This window comes from Pelobates fuscus, chromosome 2 (assembly GCF_036172605.1).
Source record: "Pelobates fuscus isolate aPelFus1 chromosome 2, aPelFus1.pri, whole genome shotgun sequence".
NCBI lineage: Eukaryota > Metazoa > Chordata > Amphibia > Anura > Pelobatidae > Pelobates > Pelobates fuscus.
The window spans coordinates 112,569,187-112,594,977 of NC_086318.1; the positions used below are offsets into that span (position 1 = coordinate 112,569,187).

At 39.9% G+C, this 25,791-nt stretch overlaps 1 protein-coding gene across 1 annotated transcript in view; it reads right to left on the reverse strand.

Annotated features, from left to right (window-relative positions):
* VEPH1 (ventricular zone expressed PH domain containing 1) overlaps window positions 1-22,755 on the reverse strand; it is a 446,092-nt gene extending 423,337 nt beyond the window's left edge. The window contains exons 1-2 of the mRNA XM_063442580.1: window positions 22,699-22,755; window positions 5,761-6,007 (exon numbers count right to left, since the gene is read on the reverse strand). Coding sequence (XP_063298650.1) covers window positions 5,761-5,898 — 138 coding nt within the window. The 5' untranslated portion in view covers window positions 5,899-6,007; window positions 22,699-22,755. The remainder of the gene's footprint in view (window positions 1-5,760; window positions 6,008-22,698) is intronic.
* Window positions 22,756-25,791: the final 3,036 nt, after the last annotated feature.

The following is a 25,791-nucleotide window of genomic DNA, read 5'->3' on the forward strand; positions in this document are numbered from 1 at the left end:
GTTATCACTTATGCTGTGATGTTTGCAGAATTCAAATGCTGAAGGCATGAAAGCATGTTACTTTAGTAGCAAATAAGTTTCATCCACTATTTATATACAACAGAACTAGATATTGAAGTGATGATACGTGCTCAGGAAACAGGGTATACTTAGTACTTCTATTTGCCAAATGTTTGCCACTAGGAAGAATGCATTTGGGGAGTAGAACAATCTAGTCTTAGTTCCAGTAAGTACAAATCTTGTCCAAGGTTCATCTCCATTCATCAATTATCAATTCTACATCCCTGTTCTGCATCTCATATTTGACATCCAAAGATATATCCCAGTTAGCTATCGTGTCCATACTTTGCTTCTCCCTTATTATGAAACTTTCATATTTTTTCTTCTTCTTTTGACATTACATTCTACAAATCTTGATTTAGATGTATACCCATGAATTTGCTACTTAAACCACATCTTTTCTGCAACTGATTAGGAGATGTCCCTTTCTAGATGCGATCACATGCAAAGATTTCGCTCCACCCTCGAGAGTCACACACAACCAGTCGCTTCACGAAGACCATTTCAATAAACTGTGAACTGAAACTAACAGCAGCAGTATACCGAAGGAACAGCACACACAAAAATACAGTTCTAAATTTTACAAGAATACTTAAAATCACTTATCTCAACAAACATATATGGGGATTTAGTTACACCAAATAGCCATATTGTGTTAAACCCACCACTACGTCACGCTAATTTTAACACCGGAATCAAACAACTACTTAAATAGTGACAGTGCTAAGTGAATATAAATTAAAGTGTAAATTTATAAATTAATAAAATATAAATATACATTAATCCATTGTAAGTGTATTGTTAAACCATATCACTCAAACTGTACTCAAAACAATAAAAAAATAAAGTGCTTTAGATAATTAAGATTACAGTTTTAGTATATTTACAGCTTTTAAATAAATATTAGCAATGTAGTGTGATAAATCTACTCTATATCAAATAAATCTTGTTAAAGTGAGATTGCTATCCAAAACCTTCTCAACGTTATACTTTCTTGAGGTCTACTCCAAGGGGGTATCTGAAATAGAGGAACGGGACGCAGTGCTCGCCCCAAAAGGAATCTGATCTAGACTCCAAACATAGAAAAAAAGGGAATTGGGGGCACAGCAGGAACATGTATTTCTCAGCAGTGGTGCTACCATAGAGACCAACATGTATACAAAATACAGATTAAGGAAAATTGCACACAAAAAAAATACTGTTTCACCAGCAGCAGTATGGACGTTAACATTAAATAGGACTGTTACTGTTGTGTGATTAGTGGTACTGCTTTTAAAGATAATTTAATTATTTATGGGATAAAGATCAGGCCACTACCAGGCTTGCAACAGTAGCTAGTATGACCAGGCTATGGAGTTCTGCTAGTCAGGGTTGGGGAGTGTGTGTGGGGAGGGGGGGAGAGTGGCCAGATAGGGCTCCCACATGCAAAATTGCTATTTTATACATTGCCATTATGGCAATATATTAAATATTTTTTCAAGTTAACAGCACACAGAGCACTCCATTCCAAAGACACCTTACAAGACAAGTCTGCAATGTTCCCATTCCCTTAAACAGCTTAAGGCACACCAGTCATTATAGGGAATACCCACAGTATTCTGAATATGTATAACAGGAAGCTCTAATATTAATCTATGAATTATTATTAATGCTTTTTGGATATGACTCTTTAGCAGAGAGCCTGGCTCATTAATCCTAATTATCGATTAGCATATGAAAAGAGCCCAAGCAGAGCTAAGCAGAGCAACCAAAAGGACAGCCAACAGGTCTAGGGAAAAGTACACATGGGTGCAGTTTCACACATGGCCAGAGGTACACAGCTGGTCTATGAGTGTGTATGTGTCAGTGCATATATGAATGCAGCATGCGAAAAAACACAAACATTACATACAAACAAACCCCTGCACTTAACCCCTTCAGGACGGAGTCAATAGTGCGCGTTCTGATCAAAACAAAACGTAAACAAAAACTGGAATTTGCGCAATATGTCTGTTCACCCGTAGTTCCCCTCTTTCAAATTATATGCACCCACACTTATTATATATCACTTTGTTCAGGAGAAACAGGGCTTTAATCTATCATTAACTATTCATATATGGAACATAATTTATTATGAATAAAATTTAAAAAAATGTGAGAAAATAAGATTTTTTTTAAAATTTGCATTTCCGTCTGACATTTTAACTGTGAATGTCATAACACTGTTAGGTTTTACTGCAAAAAAATGCACATATTTGTAATCAGCGATGTCTCACGAGTACAACAGTACCCCCATTAACAGGTTTTATGTTGTTTTGGAAAGTTACAGGGTCAAATATAGAACATTCCATTTTCAAATTGAAATTTTCCAGATTAGTAATGTTACCTTTGAGACGGTGTGGTAGCCCAGGAATGAGAATTACCCCCATAATGGCATAGCATTTGAAAAAGTAGACAAGCCAAGGTATTGAAAGTGGGGTATGTTTAGTCTTTTTAGTAGCCACTTAGTCACAAACACTGGCCAAAGTTAGCGTTCATATTTGTTTTTGTGTGAAAAAAGCAAAAAACGAATATTTGGCCAGTGTTTGTGACTAAGTGGCTACTAAGAAAGACTGGACATACCCCACTTGCAATACCTCGGGTTGTCTACTTTTGCAAATGGTATGCCATCATGGGGGTAATTCTCATTCCTGGGCTACCATACGCTCTCAAAGGCAACATAACCAATATGGCAAATTTCAATGTGAAAAAAAATGAAATGCAAGCCTTATATGTGACTCTCTAACTTTCCAAAACACCATAAAACCTGTACATGGGGGGTACTGTTATTCTCGGGATACTTCACTAAACACAAATATTAGTGTTTTAAAACAGTAAAACATATTACAACAATAATATAGACCATAAAAGTGCCGTTCACTTGTAAAAAATGCGAAAAACGTCACTTTTACTTAAAATATCATCGTTGTAATACCAGTTTGAAACACTAATATTTGAGTTCAGCGAAGTCTCCCGAGTAAAACAGTACCCCCTATGTACAGGTTTTATGGTGTCTTGGAGAGTTACAGGGTCAAATATAGTGCTTGCGAATTAAATTCTCTGCACTTTCTCCCTGTGTTGTCAGGCATGTCAATCAGATTTGAATTAAAGGGACACTCCAGGCACCAAGACCACTTCTGCTCATTGGAGTGGTCTGGGTGCCAACTCCCACTACCCTTAACCCTGCAAGTGTAATTATTGCAGTTTTTTTTTTAAACTGCAATAATTACCTTGCAGGGTTAAGTCCTCCCCTAGTGGCTGTCTATTAGACAGCCACTAGAGAGAACTTCCTGCTTCATAGCAGAGGTTTTCTGTGCTAGAGCGTCGCTGGACGTCCTCACGCTGTGTGAGGACCTCCAGCGTCGCTCTATTCCTCATAGGGAAGCATTGAAATTCATTTTCAATGCTTTCCTATGGGGTGCGCTAATGAGCATGCGCGGCATTGCCGCGCATGCGCATTAGGTCTCCTCGGCCAGCGGGCGAGATCAGTCTCGCCCACCGGCCGACGTAAGCAGAAGGAGGAGCGGCGGGGGAGGAGGAAGCAGCGACGTGGGACCTGTCGCTGCCTCTGGTAAGTCACTGAAGGGGTTTTCACCCCTTCAGCAACTGGGGATTGGGGGGTGGGAGGGAGAGGGACCCTCCAGTGCCAGGAAAACGGATCGTTTTCCTGGCACTGGAGTTTCCCTTTAATCAAATCACATAATTACGTTAAAAGATTATTTAAACATACACGTAGAATTTTAATATATATGCATTTATAGGTATTTAAATTCTACGTGTATACTAATGTAATATTTTATGTAATTATATGTATTTATCTATATATATATATTTGCATTTATTTGTATTTTATATATATATATATATATATATATAGAATGTCAATCTAAGTGTATTTTGTTACCGATATATATATATATATTAATAACAAAATACAGTTAGAATGAAATTACATATGCATATATAATTTATATTAAATTTTGTTTCAATATTTTATTTATTTATTTATTTTATTATTTTATTAATTTATTATTTTAATTATACGTATTTATATATAATATATATATATGTACATCTATTATATAATATATATACATATTATATATATGTAACGTCATTCTAAGTGTATTTTAATATTAATATATGTACTTATATTAATATTAAAATACACTTTGTATGACGTTACATATATATAATATGTATATATATATTATATATATAATATATATACATATTATATATATATAAAAATATATTTAATTTATTTTTAAACATGTTTATTTTATTTTTTTACACCTCCTACCAGCAGGGGGACTGTCTGATATTTCAAACAGTCCCCCTGCTGGCAGATCCATAGCCAGCTATAGGGGCCATGTGATCGCTCTTTGAGAGCGATCACATGGCCCCCAGGGGCCTCATTTGCCGGAGGGGGGCTGCCTGGGCTGTCAGGCAGCCCTCCAGAAGAGGATCGCGGCGGAGGTAAGTACAACTCACCTCCTGGGGCTGCAAGCCATTACGGCGTACCATGCCGTCGCAACGGCTTTAAAGCCCATTTAATGCGTGACGGCATGGTACATCGTAACGGCGTTAAGGGGTTAAACTCCAAAATTATATACAAACACCAATACTACACACAATTGTACATCCACATTTAAAAGCCCTGCATCCAAATGCAAACACTACACACAAGTACACCACTGCATTCCAGTGACAACAGTACATACAAATACACCCCAACATGTACACACATACTCTATTCAAAAACATGGCTATATTCAAATGCACAAACACTGCTCACAAATACAACCGTGTGGATAGGCAAATGGTTGACCTCCAGCTGGCATAGCATTGTAAGAGTTGTATGACAGATGGCGATTTATCTTTTCACCACTCTTGTACTAGAGGGGATTCCGAAAAAAATTCTTGCACTAGGGCTCTCTCTACTTAAGCTCAGCTATTGTCTTCCAGTGCTGCAATTAGACATACCTCTAATGAGTAACCACCCACTGCATCCTCTACACACATCCATTGATTAACTATATTTTTTCTAATTTGTCGTGTTGGAGTTGTCATTTCTCATAACTAACAACCCTGCATAAAATTAAGAAGGGGGGTATAACCCCATGCACAATCACATTCACAGAACTTCACGCACAATCACACTCGGCCAACCACAAACACAATCACACTCAGCCAATGCCACACACAATCACAATCAGTCAATTTATGCCACACTTATTCATACTCCTAAAACGCTACACTCAATCACACTTAGATAAGCCCATTATCTGTACAATGGGCCCTTTAAAACATCAGACCCAAACTGCATTACAACTGTTCCATATATTCTCTAAAATGTTTAACCCCTTAAGGACCAAACTTCTGGAATAAAATGGAATCATGACATGTCACACATGTCATGTGTCCTTAAGGGGTTAAAGGATTAATGAATATATTACAAATTAAAATTGTGTAAATTGACATCATTGTATGTTCTAGGTTTCACTGAACAACGATCTAGATGTGTGTTTCTATGCTAGCTATGCACTTCATGTCTAAATAAACACTATGAATTTATTTTCTACGGTAAAATAGTGAATGGAGTTCATCTGTAAAATAACAATAACATTTGAAGAACCCTGTGAGCAATTTCTTTTCTTGGACTATACATTAAAAACTTACCGCAGAGGAAGATATTTTCTTGATTTGCTCCAAAGCCTCAGATAAACTACTCTCAATCTCATAATCATCTAACGAGAATAAGTCACCCGCTCTAGAGAGATCTTTCTGTCCCAAAACTAAATCAAACAAATGGTGCATGGTTGTTACTCTGTACGGGACAATACAGATCAATTAATTGCTCTCATTGTTCTTTTAAGTGCTTTGTGTTGATTGATTTTATTAATATCTCTTTTCCTCCCATGATCTGCTGAAAAAGATATAATGACATGGAAAAAACAAAACAAAATTAATAATAGGTAAATAGTTATAATTAGAAAAATGGAAAAACAACCAATGCATTACTATGAATATTACTGTAAATTGTTACATAAGATTGCATTATAATTATTTAGTTTACTTGCACATTTGATATACTAAGCATTTTACATACTGTCTGAGCCGGAACCTTGATGGCCACCTATGCTGCCTAATTGGTAATATGGCTCTGCTTGTAAGTCTAAACTTTATTCTAAATACAGTGATTTGCACATATCAAAATAAAGTAAATAATTACACTTAAAGGGACATTCTAGGCACTCCAGTTAATCTCAATGAAGTGGTCTGGGTGCCATGTCCTCTCCGTTTTAACCTTGCAACTGAAAACATGTGATTGAGTGTGGAGTTGCATAAGTGTTTTCACCGTCCCTACTTTGTCTCAGTATATCTTGACTGGGTTGGAATTTCAGTGAAATATCAAAACAGTCAAAATGAGTATTTCATAAAGATTCTATGAAATACAGATTTTTTTATGGTGGTGGTGGGTGACAGTGACACTTTAAGTGTCACTAGAGGCTGACAGCCACTAGAGGCACTTCAGAGGAAATAGAGTAAAACGCAGTCATTTCAGATGGGAAAGTATTAAAAAAAAATGCACAATATGCTTATTCATTACTCACTAAAAGTCTAGGTTAATGTTTAATTTTAAAAATAGTTTGTGCCTAGTTCAGTTTTTCAACTAAATACTTTAAAAGGTTTGAATCAGTAATCTGTGAAGACTGCTTAGATTTGTCTACTGAATATTGTTTTAGAAAGGTAGGGTTAGGGGTAGGGTTAGGGTTTAGGGAATTGCAGAAGTCCCAAATTGCTGAAGTCCCGAAGTGCTGAATTGCCGAAGTCCCGAATTTCGGAAGTGCCGAACCAAACCGAACTGAAGTGGCGAATTGCCCAAGTGCCGAAGCGAACTGAAGTGCCGAATTCCCGAATTGCTGAGGACCAGAATTTAGGAAGTGCTGAATTGTACCAATTTTTTTGCCCATGCACATCCTTACTTGTCACTACCTTCTGTTAAAGGGCTTAGAAGTGGCCATGGAGCAAGCAATCTGTATGTGCAGTGTTTCTGCTTGAAATAATGGATATACAGATAAATCTTTGAATGTGTGAAGTTGTTCTCTGCTTCGCACTGCCCAACATGGAAAACAACTAACAGTGCCCAATGTGAGTTCTGTGCAAAAGAACTAACATTGCCTGAGTTCTGGCAAGTTATAGTTGTTATCTCTAGAGCTAATATTATTTTTAAGTTAACCACTTAATCTTTAGATTAAAACCAACATCACTAACAGGGTACATGCCTGCATGCATGGTGGTCCTGTCCCAAAGTCAGGTGACCCTCCACTCTGAACGCTGGGTTACCCTTTTTAAAAGGGAATACATGGATCTCACTCTACACTGTACAGCACATAAACTTTTTTTTTAGTGTTTGCACAGCCTTAAAGCTTTCCAAGGCCAAAGCATGGAAGGAAGGTCCTTCTACACAGGCCTAGTTGGATCTGCCCTGTACTCAAATATCAAGTTATCTTTTACATCCTCTAGGAAATGTGTTTATGCTGTTTTTGTACCAAAATGCAAAAATTTTCTAAAAATCTTAATTACAATAAAAAAATCATTAGCACAGACATGTAACCTTGTAATAACCCTAAAAAACGAGAAGCAAATAAGCAGGTGTGGGATCTCAGGTTCTCCAACCCTTCCAATCTGTAAAGTATCTCACATAATCTCACTCTGCTTTAAAATTTGTTTACATTTTCTATTAACATAGAACACTTTAGTCCAGACAATGAACTGCCAGGCAGAACTGAAAGTACAGACTGGCTGTAAACTTTTTGTGTATATGTCTTCTCTGTATTTTGCTGAACCTGTGTGCAGGTATGGTGTGAATAAAGAAATGGATAAATGATCTATATAGCCTAATACATAAAAATACATTTTCATATATATAACAGAAGAAGTGAGCATTGCCAAGATGCTAAAAATCCTGTTCTACAGGCTAGAGCCCCCACCTTCTGATTGTGTTGTTAGTAGAATGGGATGTAGTTGTTATGTTTCTACAGCCACATTTCAAAGCATGAACAATTCAAATTCCACAAGTTGAACATACAAAGAAAGATAATGTATATGATAGTGAGTAGTGGCTGTTAATAGGACAGTCCACTCCTGGAAACGTCATTCTTTTAAAATGATGTCAGTTGTGCGTAAAGTGAGAAACACGTAATTATGTTCAGGTTTTTTTTATTTTTTATTTCTTTATCTTTATTTTTTCATACAAAAATAGACATTAATTTTACTTACTTACATAAAACATGATATTCAGAGTTCAATCGAAATCAAACAGAGGTCATAGTGCGATATAAAAATACAGTACATCAACTTTCATGCCGAATGGAGAGCAGGGGGAGATCTACCAATTGGTTACAGAGTTCCAGAGTCACACCAGAATCCTATGCCAGTTTTCCACCCTTTAGTCTCCAAGTGTGACCCTGACACTCTGTCACTCAGGGACAACCACAATCACCATATTCACCTTTTAACTTTTCTATCCAAAAGGTGCTATAGTCTTTGGCTTTCAGATCTTTACCACATAGCTTGTCTATTGGGATTCCATTCCCAATTGAAACATTACTTGAGATAGAAGTTTGTCTAAAGAAAAGGGTAATGAATTGTTCCAATTCCTAGCTATTATTATTTTTACCGCTATCATAAAATGAATATAGATAGTAGAATCTTTCTGAGATAAGGAATCAGTATTTAAATGTAGAATAGCATTTTCTGGGCATTTATGAATAAGCTTAGAGATCAATTTTTCAAGAGTGACAAAACTTTCCTGCCAGAAGTTTCTTACAGTATCACATTCCCACCAAATGTGTATGTAAGAGCCCAAGTGTAGCTTACATCTTCTCCAACATAGAGGTGAAGTCGAGCTATACATATTAGCGAGTCTGGTAGGGACAAGATACCATCTATTTATTACTTTATATAACGTTTCTAATAAATTCAGACAATGAATATTTTTGGCTGTTCTAGATAGAACCGTACACCAATCTTCCCTATTAATTCTTATTTTTAATTCTTTCTCCCATTTTTGCAAGGAAGTAATAACAGGAAGTGCATCTAATTTTAAGATAGCATTCATTGCTAAAGCGGATACTCTGTTTACTGTCTTATTATTTAATATTAAGCATATCAGCTTAGCTCCGACTTGTACATTATGGTCAATCTTTTGGTTTAAGAAGTTTTTTAATCTCAAATATGTGAATAGTTCCTTATTAGGTAACCTGAATTCTTGCTTCAGTTGTGGAAATGGTTTAATTTTATCATTTACAAACAACTGGTCAGTCTGGACAATACCACTAGAAATCCAGCACCTTAAGTTCAGGTCTGTTACGTAATATGGTATTAATCTAACTTTAAGAGTTAAGGGGATTTTGGTTTCTATGTTACACTTCCTTTTTATAATCTGCCAAATTTCTAGTATTGAGTCTATACATATTTTAGATCTTCTTATGAGTCGTACTTTAGGATCAGCAGAACTATACCAGAGTAAAGAACTTAGATCTTGGACCTGACATATCTCTCTTTCTAGTATATACCACCCCTCGTTCTTAACATTTTCCAACTGGGTTCGGTAAACATGGAAGAACTCGTTTGCCAGATATATATCATTGATGGTCGGAAAACCCAGTCCTCCTTCTTTATTTTTTTGTGCTAGGAGTAATTTGTTTATTCTGGGTCTCTTGTTCTTCCATATAAAATTAGTGACCGAATTTTGAACCATATCAAGCCATGGTCTAGGTATCTTTATGGGAAGCATTCGGAACATATATGCCCATTTAGGGAAAAGATATGCCTTTATTAAATTCATTCTACCCCACCAAGAGATTTCTATTTTTTTCCATCTATTCAAAGCTTTAGACATATCTCTAAAGTTACTCAGAAAATTAGTCTGCATTAGATCTGAAAGATTGCTTGTCAAAATTATCCCTAAATATGGGATAATGTTTTTAGCCCATTTAAAGTTATAGAAATCTTGTAGATGGGTCCTGGTGGCTGTATTTAAATTAGTATCTAATATAATAGTTTTGTCTTCATTTAATTTATAGTTTGAAATGTCACTATATTCCTTTACTATCTCCATAAAAACCCTGATAGATTTAATAGGATCAGTAAGGGTCAAAATTAGGTCATCGGCGTAAAGTTTCAGTTTCAACTCTCTTTGTTTGATAGTTATCCCACTTATATGTTGATTAGATCTTATTTTATTGGCCAAGATTTCCATGGTAATTATGTAGAGAATAGGGGATAGAGGGCAGCCCGGTCTTGTTCCGTTATACAAATTAAATCAGTCAGCGCAGATGTTAGAGCCCACTGTCCTCGCAGAAGGACCGTTATATAAAGACATTATAGCTCGGTGGATCCAACCCTGGACTCCAAATTGTTTTCAGGGTTTTACTCATAAAAACCCAATCCACTCTATCAAACGCTTTCTCAGCATCCACCGTTATTATAGCAAGATTTTTTTTTGTTCTATTAGCCAAATCTATGATGTCAATAATACATCTAGTGTTATCAGGGGAGACTCTACCAGGTACAAAGCCTATTTGATCAGGGTCTATTATATCGGGTAGTATAGTTTTCATTCTATTTGCTATTATTGTGGCAAAAATCTTGACATCAGTATTTATGAGGGAAATAGGTCTATAGCTTTCCACCTGAGTTGGATCTTTATTCTTATATTAGGCAGATATATGTTAACCAACGTATATTTAATTTCATTTAACTTACAAACAATAATTAAAAATCTAGCTTCGGAATCTGCAAATTGATAGATTAATTCAAATTTCACAGAACTTGCCACAATAATAGCCACCCCTCTTTTCTTCCTATCATTAAGAGAGGCTTGAAATACATTTGGGAATTTAGCCCCTCTCCATTTTACATTATCTATCAACCTCCAATGGGTCTCTTGTAAGAACCCAACCTCTACAGTTTGATTCTTAAAAAATTCATAAACCAAAGTTTTTTTTGCTCGTAGGTTTAAACCCTGAGTGTTTACTGATATCATTTTAACCATATTCTTTACAGAAATCTCCCGGTGCTCCCATCGGCATGCACAAACACTTCACAACATTAACATTTACATTAACATTAACTATACAATCATACTCTTCTATTCTGGTTATGAACCAGAAAATACAGATCGGCCTCTCGGCCATCAAGATAACCTTGATGGCTAGAGCCATTCTCTCGATAGTAGGTTTAAAACAAAACCCGCCTAACGGTATTAGTGTCTCGACAAGGACACATGGCTGGGGTCAAGAACCCTGTCCAGGGGGATGGACCTTCTTCATCTTTTCAGCTCCTCCCTTGTCTTTTCTGATATCCCTTATATTTCTCATTAAGGAAAAACAAAACAAAAAAAAAAACCTCTTTAAGAGGGGTACTCTTTCCCTTTATTCTAGTTACTTCAACAATCAAACTTTTTACTTCCCATTATATATTGAGTGCAAAACCTAACCTAGGGGGAATTAATCTAGTGCTATCTGTTTTAAATATTATTCTGTTTATCAGAGCTTATATTTGACCTTCATTAGTGCCATTAAAACCTTATTAATATGCTTATTTTCTCAAGTGTTTATTTCGTGGAGAAAAAAAAAAGATATATATAATAATCCCAAATATTTACTTAGTAAGTGAATTATACTTGTATCTTCCTTTACACAGACTACTATGAAAATGCTTCCTTATTTTATTTTAAGCTTCCTACCGTGATTTGTGATTGTTAATACCACCATATTTCCTATATTTTTGTTATATTTACTTTAAATTTATTTTTGAGATCATATTACCCCTATTCTCCCCCTCCTTGTTTCCTTTCATCTCTCCTCCACTTACCCTTTCTATAACCAATCAACAGTGCTATAGTGTTAAAATAGTGTTAACATGTATATTTCTACTATTTCTATTGTCTGTGATATTAGTAGAAATTTTGCGTGAATCAGCGTGCTCTATATTAAGAGAACAAGAGAAAAAAAAAAAAAAAGAAGTCCTAGCTTAATACTGAACTCATTTCCGGACCTCTTCATGAATTGGGTGTAAATGTTCCAAATATATTTGGTTTTTCCATCCAACTCTTCAAAGCTTCTTTTGAGGCAAAATCGACCATTTTCCCATTCCAGGACACTCTTAATAATAAAGGAAACCCCCATCTATAGCTTATGTCCTTCTGTCTCAAAATAGGTACCAAATCTTGGAAACTTTTTCTCCACATTCTTGTTGAATATGATAGATCTTGAAATATAGATAAATTCTTAAATTTGTCTTCTAGTATAGAATTGTTCCTCATCGCCGCCATAACTCTTTCTTTTGTTTGATATGAATGAAATTTAACCATTACATCTCTTGTATATGTCTCCGGAGCATTCTGAGGTCTGGGTAATCGATGTCGACGATCCATTAAATAATCATGTGGAACTCCATCCGGAATTAAATTTTGAAAAAAGTCCAGAAGGAAACTATCCAGATTTTCATTGGAGATTTCTTCTGGAATATGTCGGATTCTGATGTTTGCTCTTCTAGATCTGTCTTCAATGTCACTGATTTTAGCTTCCAGTGTTCCTATTTTATTTTTCATTACAGTTATGTCTTCTTGAAAAAGTTTGTATTTATTATCTAATTTAGTAAAGTTGTCCTCCATAGTTGCTAATTTAACTTGTATCATTTTAAATTCTTGTTTCAACTCTTTCGTGTTTGTGGCCATATCTTCACGTAAGGCTCTGGAGAATTTTTCCAAGTTTCTAGTTAGAATATCTTCTGTCATAGGAATGGCCGTTTGTACCTCTTTAATTAAGCTAAAATTTATTTCTGAGTTTTCATCTGTGTTTTCTTGAGTAATTTGTGTCTTATGTTGGGATGGAGAAAAGTATCCTGATAGTCTTTAGTCTTTGTTATATATATCTTCTCCCTCTCTTTTTCATTCCTACCTTTGCCACCGTGTGTTTGGTTAAGCTTGGACCTTGACAGTGTCCACCTTTGCGCCAGAAGCCTCCCGCTTATTGTATTCTGGCCAATAGGCAATCTAGGTGGTCTGAGGCACCCGGAGGGAAAGAGGGGGATCCGCTTCTACTGCGATTTCCTTCGTCGCAGCGTGGCGTGAGCGTGTGTTAGAAGGTAGGTAAGCTGGAAGGAATCAGTAGGGAGGAGGCCACTTCCACCATGGCTATTACATCTTCGACCGATCCCCCTCGGACAGGCATTCCGACCCCGCCTATCGACGTTGACGTCTTACGTCATACATCATCCATTATGTTCAGGTTTTAACAGATACATAAATAAAAATGGGGCCCTTTTCTTTTCTTTTTTTTTATTCTTTCTTTTTTCCCACCTGACAGGAATAACAGGTGTACAGTAATATTTTTGCTTACACAGAGGCCAACATAGGTATTACTCTGGAATGCATAATGTGCTCCAGGTGAACCTTGTGATACCATTTCTTTACTTCTTTGATACTTGTCTCCCATCAAGGGTTTTATATTTTTCAGGCATTCAGACACAACCATAGGAGTCCTATTTTAATATCTATCCATTAGCTCTGGATCTCCCTGTTCCTTCATTATTTTGACCATGCCTGAGGTAATTTATATAAAAGATACAAAAACTAAAATAAAATTGAAAACGTATCCTTCCCTTAGAAATCGGGAAGTAAGAAAAAACCAGGACAGAAAGAAAGGATAGATAGTTCTAGAAAAAAGAAAGATAAGTGGGGTGCAGCATCTGGAAGATGTGAAGCAAAGATTGGGGGGGAGACATAGGAGGATGGGGGGCGACCAGGGGCCCCCTTGTGCAATATGTGATAGTATTGTCCTTCATGAGAAGGGGACCTCCACTGCCAGTTCACCTTGATTCTCCTATTCGGTCCTATCTGTCTTCGCTGGATCCCACTATGCTATTATCCCATGGCTCCCAGAGTCTTAGAAATGCTACTGTCATCCCCTTTACCCTTGCTGTCAGGTTGTCCATTATCCTACATTCTCGTATCCTGGATATCACTCCCGGAAACTCCGGGCCCTCTGGTGAGAGCCATGCGGTTGCTATTGCTCGTCGCGCACGGAGAGTTATTTTATGGACTAGTTTCTGCTCTCTCCTGGTCCACCCGTCGATAGACCTGTTCAATACATATATCCACGGATCTAGAACTAGGGGCCTGTTAAATGTCTGTTTCAGTAAATCCTAAACCGTCTTCCAAAATCTGCTTATTTTCGAGCATTTCCACCACATGTGGATGTATGCTCCACAACCCCTCCAACAATCATCTGTGTCCATTTTGTACATTTTATACAGTTTAACGGGTGTAGTATACCATCGGAACATGGTTTTCCACGTCTGTTCCTGTAGCGTGACACATATAGAAGCATTTTTATTTACTTCCCATATTTCTTGCCATTCAACCCCTTCCAACACTTCTCTCAAATCTGTCTCCCATTGGTCGGCGTTATTCAACCTTCCCCATTCTGTGTTTTCTGTACAAAGGCGGGCATACATGAGTGTTATCATGCCCTTGGGGGCCACTCCGTCTAAGCATAGTTTCTCATAAAAAGTCAGCCTTCCCTGAGCTGCTGCTTTTATGTGTGGTTTTCCAGCGAAATCACGTATCTGAATATATATGAAGAAATTTGTTGTGGTTAAGTGTTTATCTTGTTAAAGTTCCTCAAATTGGACGAGGTTCCCGTTGTGATATAACTGGTGGATCCGCTGTAGTCCTGTGCTTTCTAGATTTTGAAAATCTCTGGGAGCCATTCCAGGTTGAAATTATCTATCTTAGAATTGGAGTCAGGGGGGAGGGGGAGGCAGCCAGTCCATGCTTGATTTTGTTTGCGTCCCATATTTGGAGTGAGTTGAGTATGGCCGGGCAAGTCACTCGTATCATAGGTCTATGTTCCCTTGGGACCCACATAGTAAATTGGGGGACATCCCAGCCCACCATCATGGATTCTATTTCTACCCATCTTCTTTCTTCCGGCGGGGAGTGCCACATAATCACCTGCGTCAGTTGGGCCGCAAGGTAATAAAAGTATAAGTTTGACAGGCCCAATCCCCCTCTGTCTTTACGTCTGTAAAGAACTTGTCTAGATATCTTGTGCCTCTTGTTCTGCCAAATGAAGTCTCCTATCGATCTTTGTAGCGGTGTCAATTGTGTTTTGGAGACGCGGATAGGCAATGCTTGGAATAAGAATAGGATACGTGGGAGGATATTCATTTTTACAGAGTTAATCCGTCCTATCCAAGAGATAGGTTTATCCGTCCACCTTTCTAAGTCTCCTGTCAAGGTCCTAAGCAAGGGACCATAGTTGGCGGAGTACAGGCGTTCCGGGTCAGCTGTTAGATGGATACGCAAGTATTTTCCATCCTAATTCGGTAGGTCTCCTGTATCCGACTTGCTAAGTCTCTTGCAGGCCGATTGGTATAGCGCTGTACTTTTGCATGTTAGCTTTATATCCAGATGCTTCCCCATAATCTATTATCACGTCCTGCACGTCCTGCAGTGCCGACATAGATTCCATGAGGTTCGTAATGGTCAGGAGAACGTCATCTGCGTATGCCGAAACGGTGAACTCTCTGTCGCCTACTCGTACTCCTCCAATTCCTGGATGCTGTCTTATCGCTTGCATCAAAGGTTCCAGTGCTAGCACAAATAGGAGGGGAGAAAGTGGGCACCCCTGTCTGATTCCGTTGTAGAGCCTAGAGCACCCGTAATCTGTACCTGTGCCCGCACTTCATGATACATCGCTTTCGTGATCATTATAAATTCTTCCGGGAAGCCCAGGTGTCTCAACACCGTAAACAGAAACTGCCACCTCACCCTATCAAAGGCCTTTTCCGCATCGATGGAGACCACTAAAGTGGGTGTCCCGGAGGCCACCTGTTTCCAAATCAGGTCTTTGTTCCTCCTGGTATTCTCAAACAATTGTCTGCCCTGAATGAAACCTACTTGGCCTGCATGTATGAGTGAGTTCAGCAGTGGATTCAGTCTATCAGGTTGGATTTTCGCCAAGATTTTCAGATCTTGGTTGATCAGCCATATGGGTGTGTAATTTTCTGGCTGGAGCGTGTCTTTGTCGGGCTTGGGTAGCAATACGATGGTAGCTAGGGCCATGTCTGGGTCCAAAAATCCTCCCCGCCTTATGTCGTCGAAAAGTTTCACCAATTGAGGTGTAAGTTCCTCCTTGAAGGTCTTATAATATGTACCATCAAATCCATCAGGTCCTGGTGCTCTGTTACCTTTTAGGCTTGATATGGCTCTATATACTTCGTCTTCATTAATTTCTGCAGCCGCTTCTTTCTTAAGTTTAGTCATCCCGAGGCTGCTTAGATATCTGAGGATATGTTCCTCCTCGTGTTCGTCGTAGGTGTTCTTATCTGGTGTATGATTGTATAACTGTTTGTAGAATTCCTCAAAAACCTTCAAGATCTCGTTTGGTCTTGATTTTGTCGTGCCGTCTGGATGTCTGATGGCTGTGATATGAGACCAATCCTGCCCAGGTCGCAATGTCCTGGCGAGGAGTGTATCCATTTTATTGGACTTTTCGTAGACTGTCCGTTTGGACCAAACCATGGATCTAGCCGTGTCATCTAGTAGTAGCGTCCGAATGTTCCTTCTCACTGCTTCCAATTGTCTATAGGTCTCATCGTCAGGGGCTGTTTGGTGTTTCTGCTCAAGGGTCCTCAATTGTCCCATCAGGGTTTCCAGTCGTAAGTGTTTTATTTTCTTCTTTCTAGTAGCTAGTTTGATAAGGGTCCCCCTTACCACCACTTTATGAGCCGCCCATATCGTGCTCGCACTGACGTCCAGGGTGTTATTCGTGTTGAAATACTCTAATATTTCTGTCCGTATCTGTTCTCTTAACTCTGGGTCTCGCAATAGTGACCTGTTCAGTCTCCATGTCCATGGTGATGCCACACACAAATTGCCCAATGTGATGGATACATCGGCATGGTCTGACTACGATATATTACCTATCATTGACCCCACTATCACCTGGCATGGTGAAGGATCAGCATCATCACGTCCCCAATAGGGGTTACTGAAGAGTATACATGTCATACCCCCATGCACCCCATTGTGTCCACGACCATTATATCATTCTCTCCCATAAGTCTATTAAGAGTGGGGCGTCCGCTATGGGTGAAGTTAGGCCGTAGCTGCCGCGTTGCCCTGATCCAGAACAGATAGTTATGACCTTCTTGGGGAAAGAGTTGTCGTGTGCCCCCACATCCCCGTGTGCTGTACTGGAGTAGGATTCCTTGTAACATGTGCCTTACAAAGGGGCCTTCTTCTAAGGCAGACCCAGTAGAGCTAGCATACACCATGTATCCCATTCCCCCTCCCAATACAGTCAGTGGAGCAGCCTTGAAATTGAATGAATATCTCCCTCCCTGTTGAGAGCACCATGTCCGTGGTAAGAAGCAACTTGATGATACACAATAAAAACTGAAATGTAACTGAAATATAAAAGGATAACAAGCGCGGACCTCCATACCCGCTCCCCGTGTACATGGATCAGAAGGTGGATACCTGCCATAAGCTGGGGCGAGGAGTTACTCTTAAGGTTAAACTGAGAGTTAGAGGTGAAGTTAATGTCATGGGTATACCGCCATGCGATATAGGGAGGCAAAACCCTCCGTCCCCACCCAAAGATAGTGCAAAAAACCCAACCACCTTAACCTGTACAACGAGGCTGTGAACGGCCGTGTACGGTGCAAGTATAATACGATACCCTCTGCGCATCAACGATGGCCCCTCGCTCCTGCGTCTCGCCACTCGGTCTGCAGCTGTTGAAGATCCCCTTGGTACATCAATATATCCGGAAGATCGGGGGGTGGTTGTATCCCAAGGCTCCTGAAGAATCGTTGAGGGTCACCTCACGGTGTTGGTATATGCGCCCGGTCTCCCCGGAATACCATTAACTTGAAGGGGAATCCCCATGCGTATTTCAGGCCTGCTCCTCGTAGAGCCTCCGTTATAGGCCGCCACTCCCTCCGTCGTTGAAATGTCGACGGTGCCAAATCCTGATATAGGGAGATAGCGGCACCTGCGTGTCGTATAGGCCCATCGTGGCTTTTTATCATCAAGGCCTCCTTGGTACCATAATAAAGAAAACTAACGATCCCGTCCCGCGGGGTATTTGTGTCGGCCTTCTAGGTTCTCAGGGCTCTATGTACCGTCTCTATGTGCCACTGCTCCTCTGGGAGATTAGGGAGGAGAGGCTGCAGGAGGGAGAGCAGGATCCCCTCTAGGTCTTCGTCTTTCCCCTCGGGGAGCCCCCCAAAGGCGGAGGTTATTCCTCCGCGAATGGTTTGCCATATCTTCTAGGGCTAGGTCAGTTTCCACCAGGTGCAACGTCATACGATTCACCCGCTCAATCACTGCGTTATGAGCTTGTGTTGTTTGCACAAATTGTGTGCAAAGGTTCTGGCAAACAGGCTCAACCAGATCCTCCCTGATACTGTATCCCTGGAGCAAGGAAAGTTTGTCTCTTCAAGACAGGCCTCTGACAACACACACATACTGATCATAACAGAGATTGTGTTCAGAAATAACTCTCTTAGCCCTGGATGTGAATAAGGCATTTGACTGGGTTAGCTGACTATAAATGCTTGAAAGGCTCCAGGATATTTGGCTCCCCGTCTCATTAATATGCATAAATAGAGCCCTTTATACATAACCCTCAACCAGAGTGATGAATGCTGTTTTTTTTTGCTGCCCCATTCTCCATAACAAATGGCACCAGGCTGGGAGGTCTGCTGCCCCCCTTCATTTTATATTAGCACTAGAACCTGCACAGAACTAAAGCACATCCCGACATACAAGGCTCCTTTATGTTGGATCCACACTCTTTTAGGATATCATAAACTTGCACTTTTTGCAGATGATACTATGCACACTCTCTCCAAACCTATGGTATCTCTCCCAAACCTCCACTGTCTTTTGAAGCAATTTGGCAGATGTCTTACTACAAAAACAACACTGGCAAAACCCAGGCCCTACCCCCACAGGATCTATATGACTGGGTCACCTCAATCTGTTACTTAGGAGTACAGATTACAGCTAACTTTCACACAACAATAAAATTTAACCACAAAACGCTGCTCCCAAAATAGAACATACCTTAGTTAGCTGGGCTAATCTTAAACTCTGATAGATAGATGGTCAGGATCCACTCCATCAAGATGTCAATACTGCCACAAATCCTCTACATTTTCTGTACGCTTCTCAAAACAATTCCAAACATGATCCTGACCAAATTTCAAACAACAATCAACGCATGCATTTGGAAAAAATAAACAAACAAAGAGCATTTTTTTCTCATCGATTTGTCTACCCCCCAATCTAGGTGGCTTAGGGCTTCTAGCTCAGAATATGTCATTTATTTGCAACACGAACTAGTCATTGTGGGCCTCCTTGGAAATTCTGACCTCTGCCCTTATAACCTTTAAGCAGTTATGGTTCCAAAAAGGAAAAACACAGTCATTGCCTGATATGCTGACAGCAACAAAACATGCCCTCCACACATAGCTGATAAGGGCCCAGCCACTGATAAAGAACCTGCACCCATTAGGCCTGGCTCCCCTGTCCTCTCTGAAGGTGCTTACTCCAGACCTTCCTCTTGCAGCCTGGAAGTCTAACAATGTGATATATATGCACTAAATATACAAACACTTTTCCCAACTTTGTCTCTTCCTACAAGATACCCCTAAGCAAAATATTTACATATACTCACATTAAATACATTCCTTATTCTCAGGGGCTGACCACTATCATCACTAAACCAATGTATGTATCCCCTAGAAAGAACAACACTCCCTAGGAAATGTACCACAAAACTGCTCTTTATGCTGCAACTAAATCGCCCAACACTTCTCTACCAAAACACACCTGTACATGCGCTTGTGAGGGGAAGAACTAGGGTGCACATTCATATTAGCAACTTGGCAAGAAACAGAGGCCCAGATTCCTAAGACTTCACATTGTTCTACACATTGGGAGATGAGCAGAAAGCTGCTAATGCAGTGATACTTGGTTCCAACAATCCAGGCTCATCAGATACTTGTTGGTGTTGTGGCAAAGATGCAGGCTATCTGTCTCATGTTTTTGGTAATGCCCATGGATTCTTGGCAGAGGTTCGAGCACCTATCCTACACATCACATGCTTTTCTATACACGACTCCCCTAAAACACATTTACTAGACATCTTTCTCCATACCATAAAGGGACCCAAAAAAGTCCCCTAGCAGCACATCCTCAACACCTCTAAGATGGCAATTGCCCACACAATTGTAGACCCTCACTTAATTGCAGAAGTAAAATCCAGAGTAGATGCAGTGAAACAATTTAAAGAAATGGCAAGATATAAAAATAAGGAAACCTTCCAGGGAGAAAGTGTTAGGTTGCTCTTAAAGTAGGGGGAGGGAGAGGTAACCCCCAGAATGAATAAACTGTAATAAAGAAAAGCAAAAACAGAAGGGTGAACCGTTTAGGAGATAAACCCCTCTGTGCAACGAGTAACCCAAATAAAATGTAACTTTTAATAAAGTATATATAAACAATGTTGATAAAAGTGCTAGGTCTCCATTGTAGTGATTTTACGTAATAATAGGTGGCAGATTGAGTATATCTACTGCCTATAATAGGAGAAATGAATTCTCCAAACAAATAAAGAAAGTATAAGAAATATATACATATATATATATATATATATATATATATATATATATAATATATATATATTTGAAAAATTAAGTAATAATCATATGGAAGAAATAATAATAAAAGAAAAAATATATGTCCAATATTATCTCACTGAAAATCAGTGATAGTTGGAAAATTAAATCATGTACTGCAAAGTGTGAGTCAAAATGTTCTACAAAACTGTGTAACTGAAAAGATAGAAGTTACATTTGTAGAATGTCTAATTAGCCAGAGGAGGAGAGACAAAAACGGATAAGGAGATATAATAGTAGAGCAAATAGAAAGTCCTGCAGTAGATCGAAATAATAATGAGGATAAGTTAGCTAATGATGAACTAGCTTCCCTGCTCTGCTGTGCCTTCGAGGGCACCCCTTAAAAAAATGCCAGTATCCCCCTCCCCTCCTCTCGGCTAAATGAGTGGTTCTAAATGCAGTTAGCAATTTATTGTTTCTTCTATTATTATTTCTTCCATATGATTATTACTTAGTCTTTCAATTATATATATATATATATATATATATATATATATATTTCTTATACTTTCTTTATTTGTTTGGAGAATTTATTTCTCCTATTATAGGCAGTAGATATACTCAATCTGCCACCTATTATTACGTAACATCACTACAATTGAGACCTAGCACTTTTATCAACATTTTTCAGATATATCTTACTAAGAGTTACGTTTTATTTGGGTTACTCGTTGCACAGAGGGGTTTATCTCCTAAACAGTTCACCCTTCTGTCTTTTATTTTCTTTATTACAATTTGAAGAAATTACTCATTAACTCTTAGGCTCCGTAGGCAAATTCAACAAATTGTGTTCCTCTTGGACATAATGCACAACAACCTCCACACGGACCACCAGGGCCTCATCCATTCCAATTGCCCCATTCCTCCTATCCTTCCTTCATCCACACAGCTAATGTCCTGCTTAACCTACCCCAGAGATAACTCTGGCACACACAATTAACTGATAGTGTCAATATTGCAACAAAATAGAAAGATCGGGGCAGATGCAATTACCGTCCTTCAACAAACCCCTCACATATCCTAGCAAGTCTATTGAGTTAGATTGAGAGGAGGGTCACATTAAATTCTTTTTTGCTAACTGAAACCACATTTTGTTAAACTCTACTGTACGTAAACCATGGAATAACTGCAATGTTTCTGGGGCATCACCCCATTTTGTTCTTTGTACTTTATTTGGAAAATAAAGACCTAAACATAAACATATAAACAAAAAACACTTGTTTGAGACTTGAGCAGAAACCTTACAACAAGCTTATTCTATTTTGCCCATTCTCAGTGTTTTCAAAAATTCTAAACTCCAAATATATTCATCAACTACCAATACCAATTATATTAGACACATATTGGACATTTTATTATTGTTAAATGGTAACCAATAACGCTTTTGTTTTCTTCTTATGTGTCTGAATATTTTCATATTCCAGACATCAATCAATGAATGATACACCCATGGTTTCCAGTTAAAATCAGCAATTGACACAAGGCAATTTTCAATTAGCTGATGAACATCTATCAGGTATCCAGTAATTCTTCAGAAATTAAATAACAACAATGCAGATAAAAGAACTCAATTTTTATACAGGTGATCCTATCAAACATGTGGTTTTATATAATTTTTTAAAACTCCCCTTCATCCCCCAAATAATACCATTGGCAGAAGTTTGCCATTCTAATGGTAACCACCTAACGCCTGGTGGGAAATAAGACTTCTCATTTGAAAGAGGGGCATTTCACCATCAGATATATAGTATACGAGAGTTTACCTTTGGCATTGTGATACTACAGTTTGAGCCATATTCATTGAGCTGTCTCATATCTCTTAACATTATATCACAATGCAAGTATACTTACCTGGTATTAGTTATAATATTATAACTCCAGTGTCTTCATTACTTTAACATCTTAACTCAGGATTAAAAAAGAAAAAAAAACAAAAACGAATCAGGCATTCGTTCCATAGTGTATTCTGAATCCTTTTCAAAACACATTGAAATAGGTGGTTGTAAAAAGCAACTTCAAGAACAGAAATTAATGAGTAGCTAATAATTACAGTGGTTATAGAGCTGGAATTCATGGAATTCAGACTAAATCAACCTGACGACATTGCCTTGTGACCTCCATTAACAGAAGCATGACTTTGGCCGGAATGAAAATAACTGCCTTGATTAAAAATATTTTTTAAAAAAATCCCATGCAGTAAATGTTATGACTAAATTAATGTTATTAGTAAATGCATTATCGGTACCCTGCTCCATTTACTTGGCAGGCTTACTGCAACCTTTGCCTAGAAGCATACTTACTGTGAAGCTCTTTTTCTTTTTTCTTCTATAGAGGTTTCCTGTGTTTTTTCTTTATGTTGATAAGGTTACCTTTCTTCTATCTAAAGGACTCTGATTTATTTTACTGCTGCCAATATGGCACTGTACTTTAGAATGATAGTTTGATGTCTCCTAAATATGTCCGTGTTATCTTAGAACAGTGATGGCGAACCTTTTTGAGCCCGAGTGCCCAAACTGCAATACATGCCAACTTTTTTTTCCTCAAAGTGCCAACACGGCATTTAAACCTGAATACTGAGGCTTACGTTTAGAAAAAACAACTCATACAGTTTTCCAAAGTAATTCTCCTCTTCTCTCCCCCAAGCATCTTCCCTTCTCTACCCACAGCATATCCCCCTTTACCCCCAGCATCTCCTCCTCCTCCTCTCCCCTTCTCCCCAAGCATCTCCTCCTCTCCCCTTCTCCCCCCAGCATCTCCTCCTCTCCCCAAGCATCTCCTTCTCCTCTCCCCAGATTCTCATCTTCCTCTCCCCCAGATTCTCATCTTCCTCTCCCCCAGCAACTCCTCCTCCTCTCTCCCAGATTCTCCTCATCCTCTCCCCCAGATTCTCCTCTTCCTCTCCCTTTCTCCCCCCAGCATCTCCTCCTCTCCATCAGATTCTACTCTTCGTTTCCCTCCCCCCCAGCATCTCCTCCTCTCCCCCAGAATCTCCTCTTCCTCTCCCCCAGATTCTCCTCTTCCTCTCCCTTTCTCCCCCAGCATCTCCTCCTCCTCTCCTCTAACATCTCCTCCTCTCCCCTCCATTCTCCTCCTCCTCTCTACCAGATTCTCCTCCTCCTCCTCCTCTCCCCCAGTATCTCCTCCTCTCCCCCAGCATCTCTTCTTCTCTCCACCCTGCATCTCCTCTTCTCTCTCACAGATTTTCCTCTTCTCTCCCCTCAGCATCTTCCCCTCACTACCCCGGCATATCCCCCCTCCCCCAGTATTTCTCCCTCTCCCTCCCAGCACATAAATAATGTTTAATATTTTTTGGTGTGGATGGGGGTTTGAAGTCCACCCAGCCTCCCTACCTGGTGGATTCCTTCCCGCTGCTGTAAGGGGGTGTGTGCGTGAGGAAGCACTGACTTACGTGTTGTTGCAGCACTGCTCTCTCCGCTGATGCCGCCGGGAGACAGGAAATGATGTCAATCAGGCGGCAGCGCAATGGAGGGAGCAGTGCTGGAACAGCATGTAAGTCAGTCCTCCCTCGCAGTCCTCCATCCCACCCACCCACCAGTGCCATCTTAACAACATTATGGGCCTGTACAGTGGTACCCTGCCTACACACAATTCACAGGAATAACAATTTTAATTATAGATAAAATCAGGCAATACATAAATAAAATACATACACACAGACTGCTGAACACATTCACACACCGACTGCTGAACACATACACACACCGACTGCTGAATACATACACACACCGACTGCTGAATACATACACACACCGACACACACATAGTATGCTGAATACATACACACAGTCCGCTGAATACACACACACATACAAATAAACATACACACAGTCCGCTGAATACACACACACAGACTGCTGAATACACACACAGACAGACTGCTGAGTACACACACACACACACAATGCTGAGTACACACACACACACACACAGAGAATGCTGAGTACACACAGACAGCTGAATATAAACACACAAAACACACACACATACTGCAGTGAGGGGTGCAGTGTATGCGTTTGTGTGTAGGTGTGTGGAGCGCAGTGTGTGAGGAGTGCTGTGTGTGAGGGGTGCTGTGTGTGTGTGTGTGTGTGTGAGGGGGTGCTGTGTGTGGGGGGTGGGTCTCTGTGTGTGTGGGGTGGTGTGTGTGGAATGGGGTGCTGTGTGTGTGGGGTGGGGTGCTGTGTGTGTGGGGGGGGGTGTTGTGTGGGGGAAGGAGTGCTGTGTGTATGTGGGGTTGCTGTGTGTGTGTGTTGGGGGGTGCTGTGTGTTGGGGGTCCTGTGTGTGTGTGGGGGGGTGCTGCGTCTGTGTGTGTGGGGGGTGGCTGTGTGTGTGTGGGAGGGTGCTGTGTGTGTATGTGTGTGTGGGGGGGTGCTGTGTATGTGAGAGAGGGTTACTGTGTGTGGTGGGGGGGTGCTGCAAATATATTAATAAAATCTGTGTGCCCCCCTCCCTTCTTACTTTTGGTGAAGGAGGGGGGACACAGCCATCCCTGGTGGTCCGGTGGTGGTATGTGACAGGGAAGCAGCTCTCCTGTCCTCCCGCGCGCAGAATGCTGTGTGGAGCATTGTCATGGTAACGCGCGGAAACGCTCCACACAGATTGCTCGCGGGAGGACAGGAGAGCTGCTTCTCAGTTCCCTCCCCCTGAATCCCTCCCCTTCCATGTCCTCCCGACACAGAAGCAGAGTAGGCTCCTGCTGTTTTGTGCAGGCAGGTGCCTACTCTATCATTGCAGCCGACCAGCGACCTATGGCCGCGTGCCCACAGAGAGGGCCCGGGTGCCACCTGTGGCACGCGTGCCAAAGGTTTGCCATCACTATCTTATAACAACACAGTGGAAATAGAACTAAAATAATGCATTAAGGCATTTTAACTTATCAAAGTCTTCTGAATAAAGGGAATATTTGCAAATTCCATTTGTTGTTT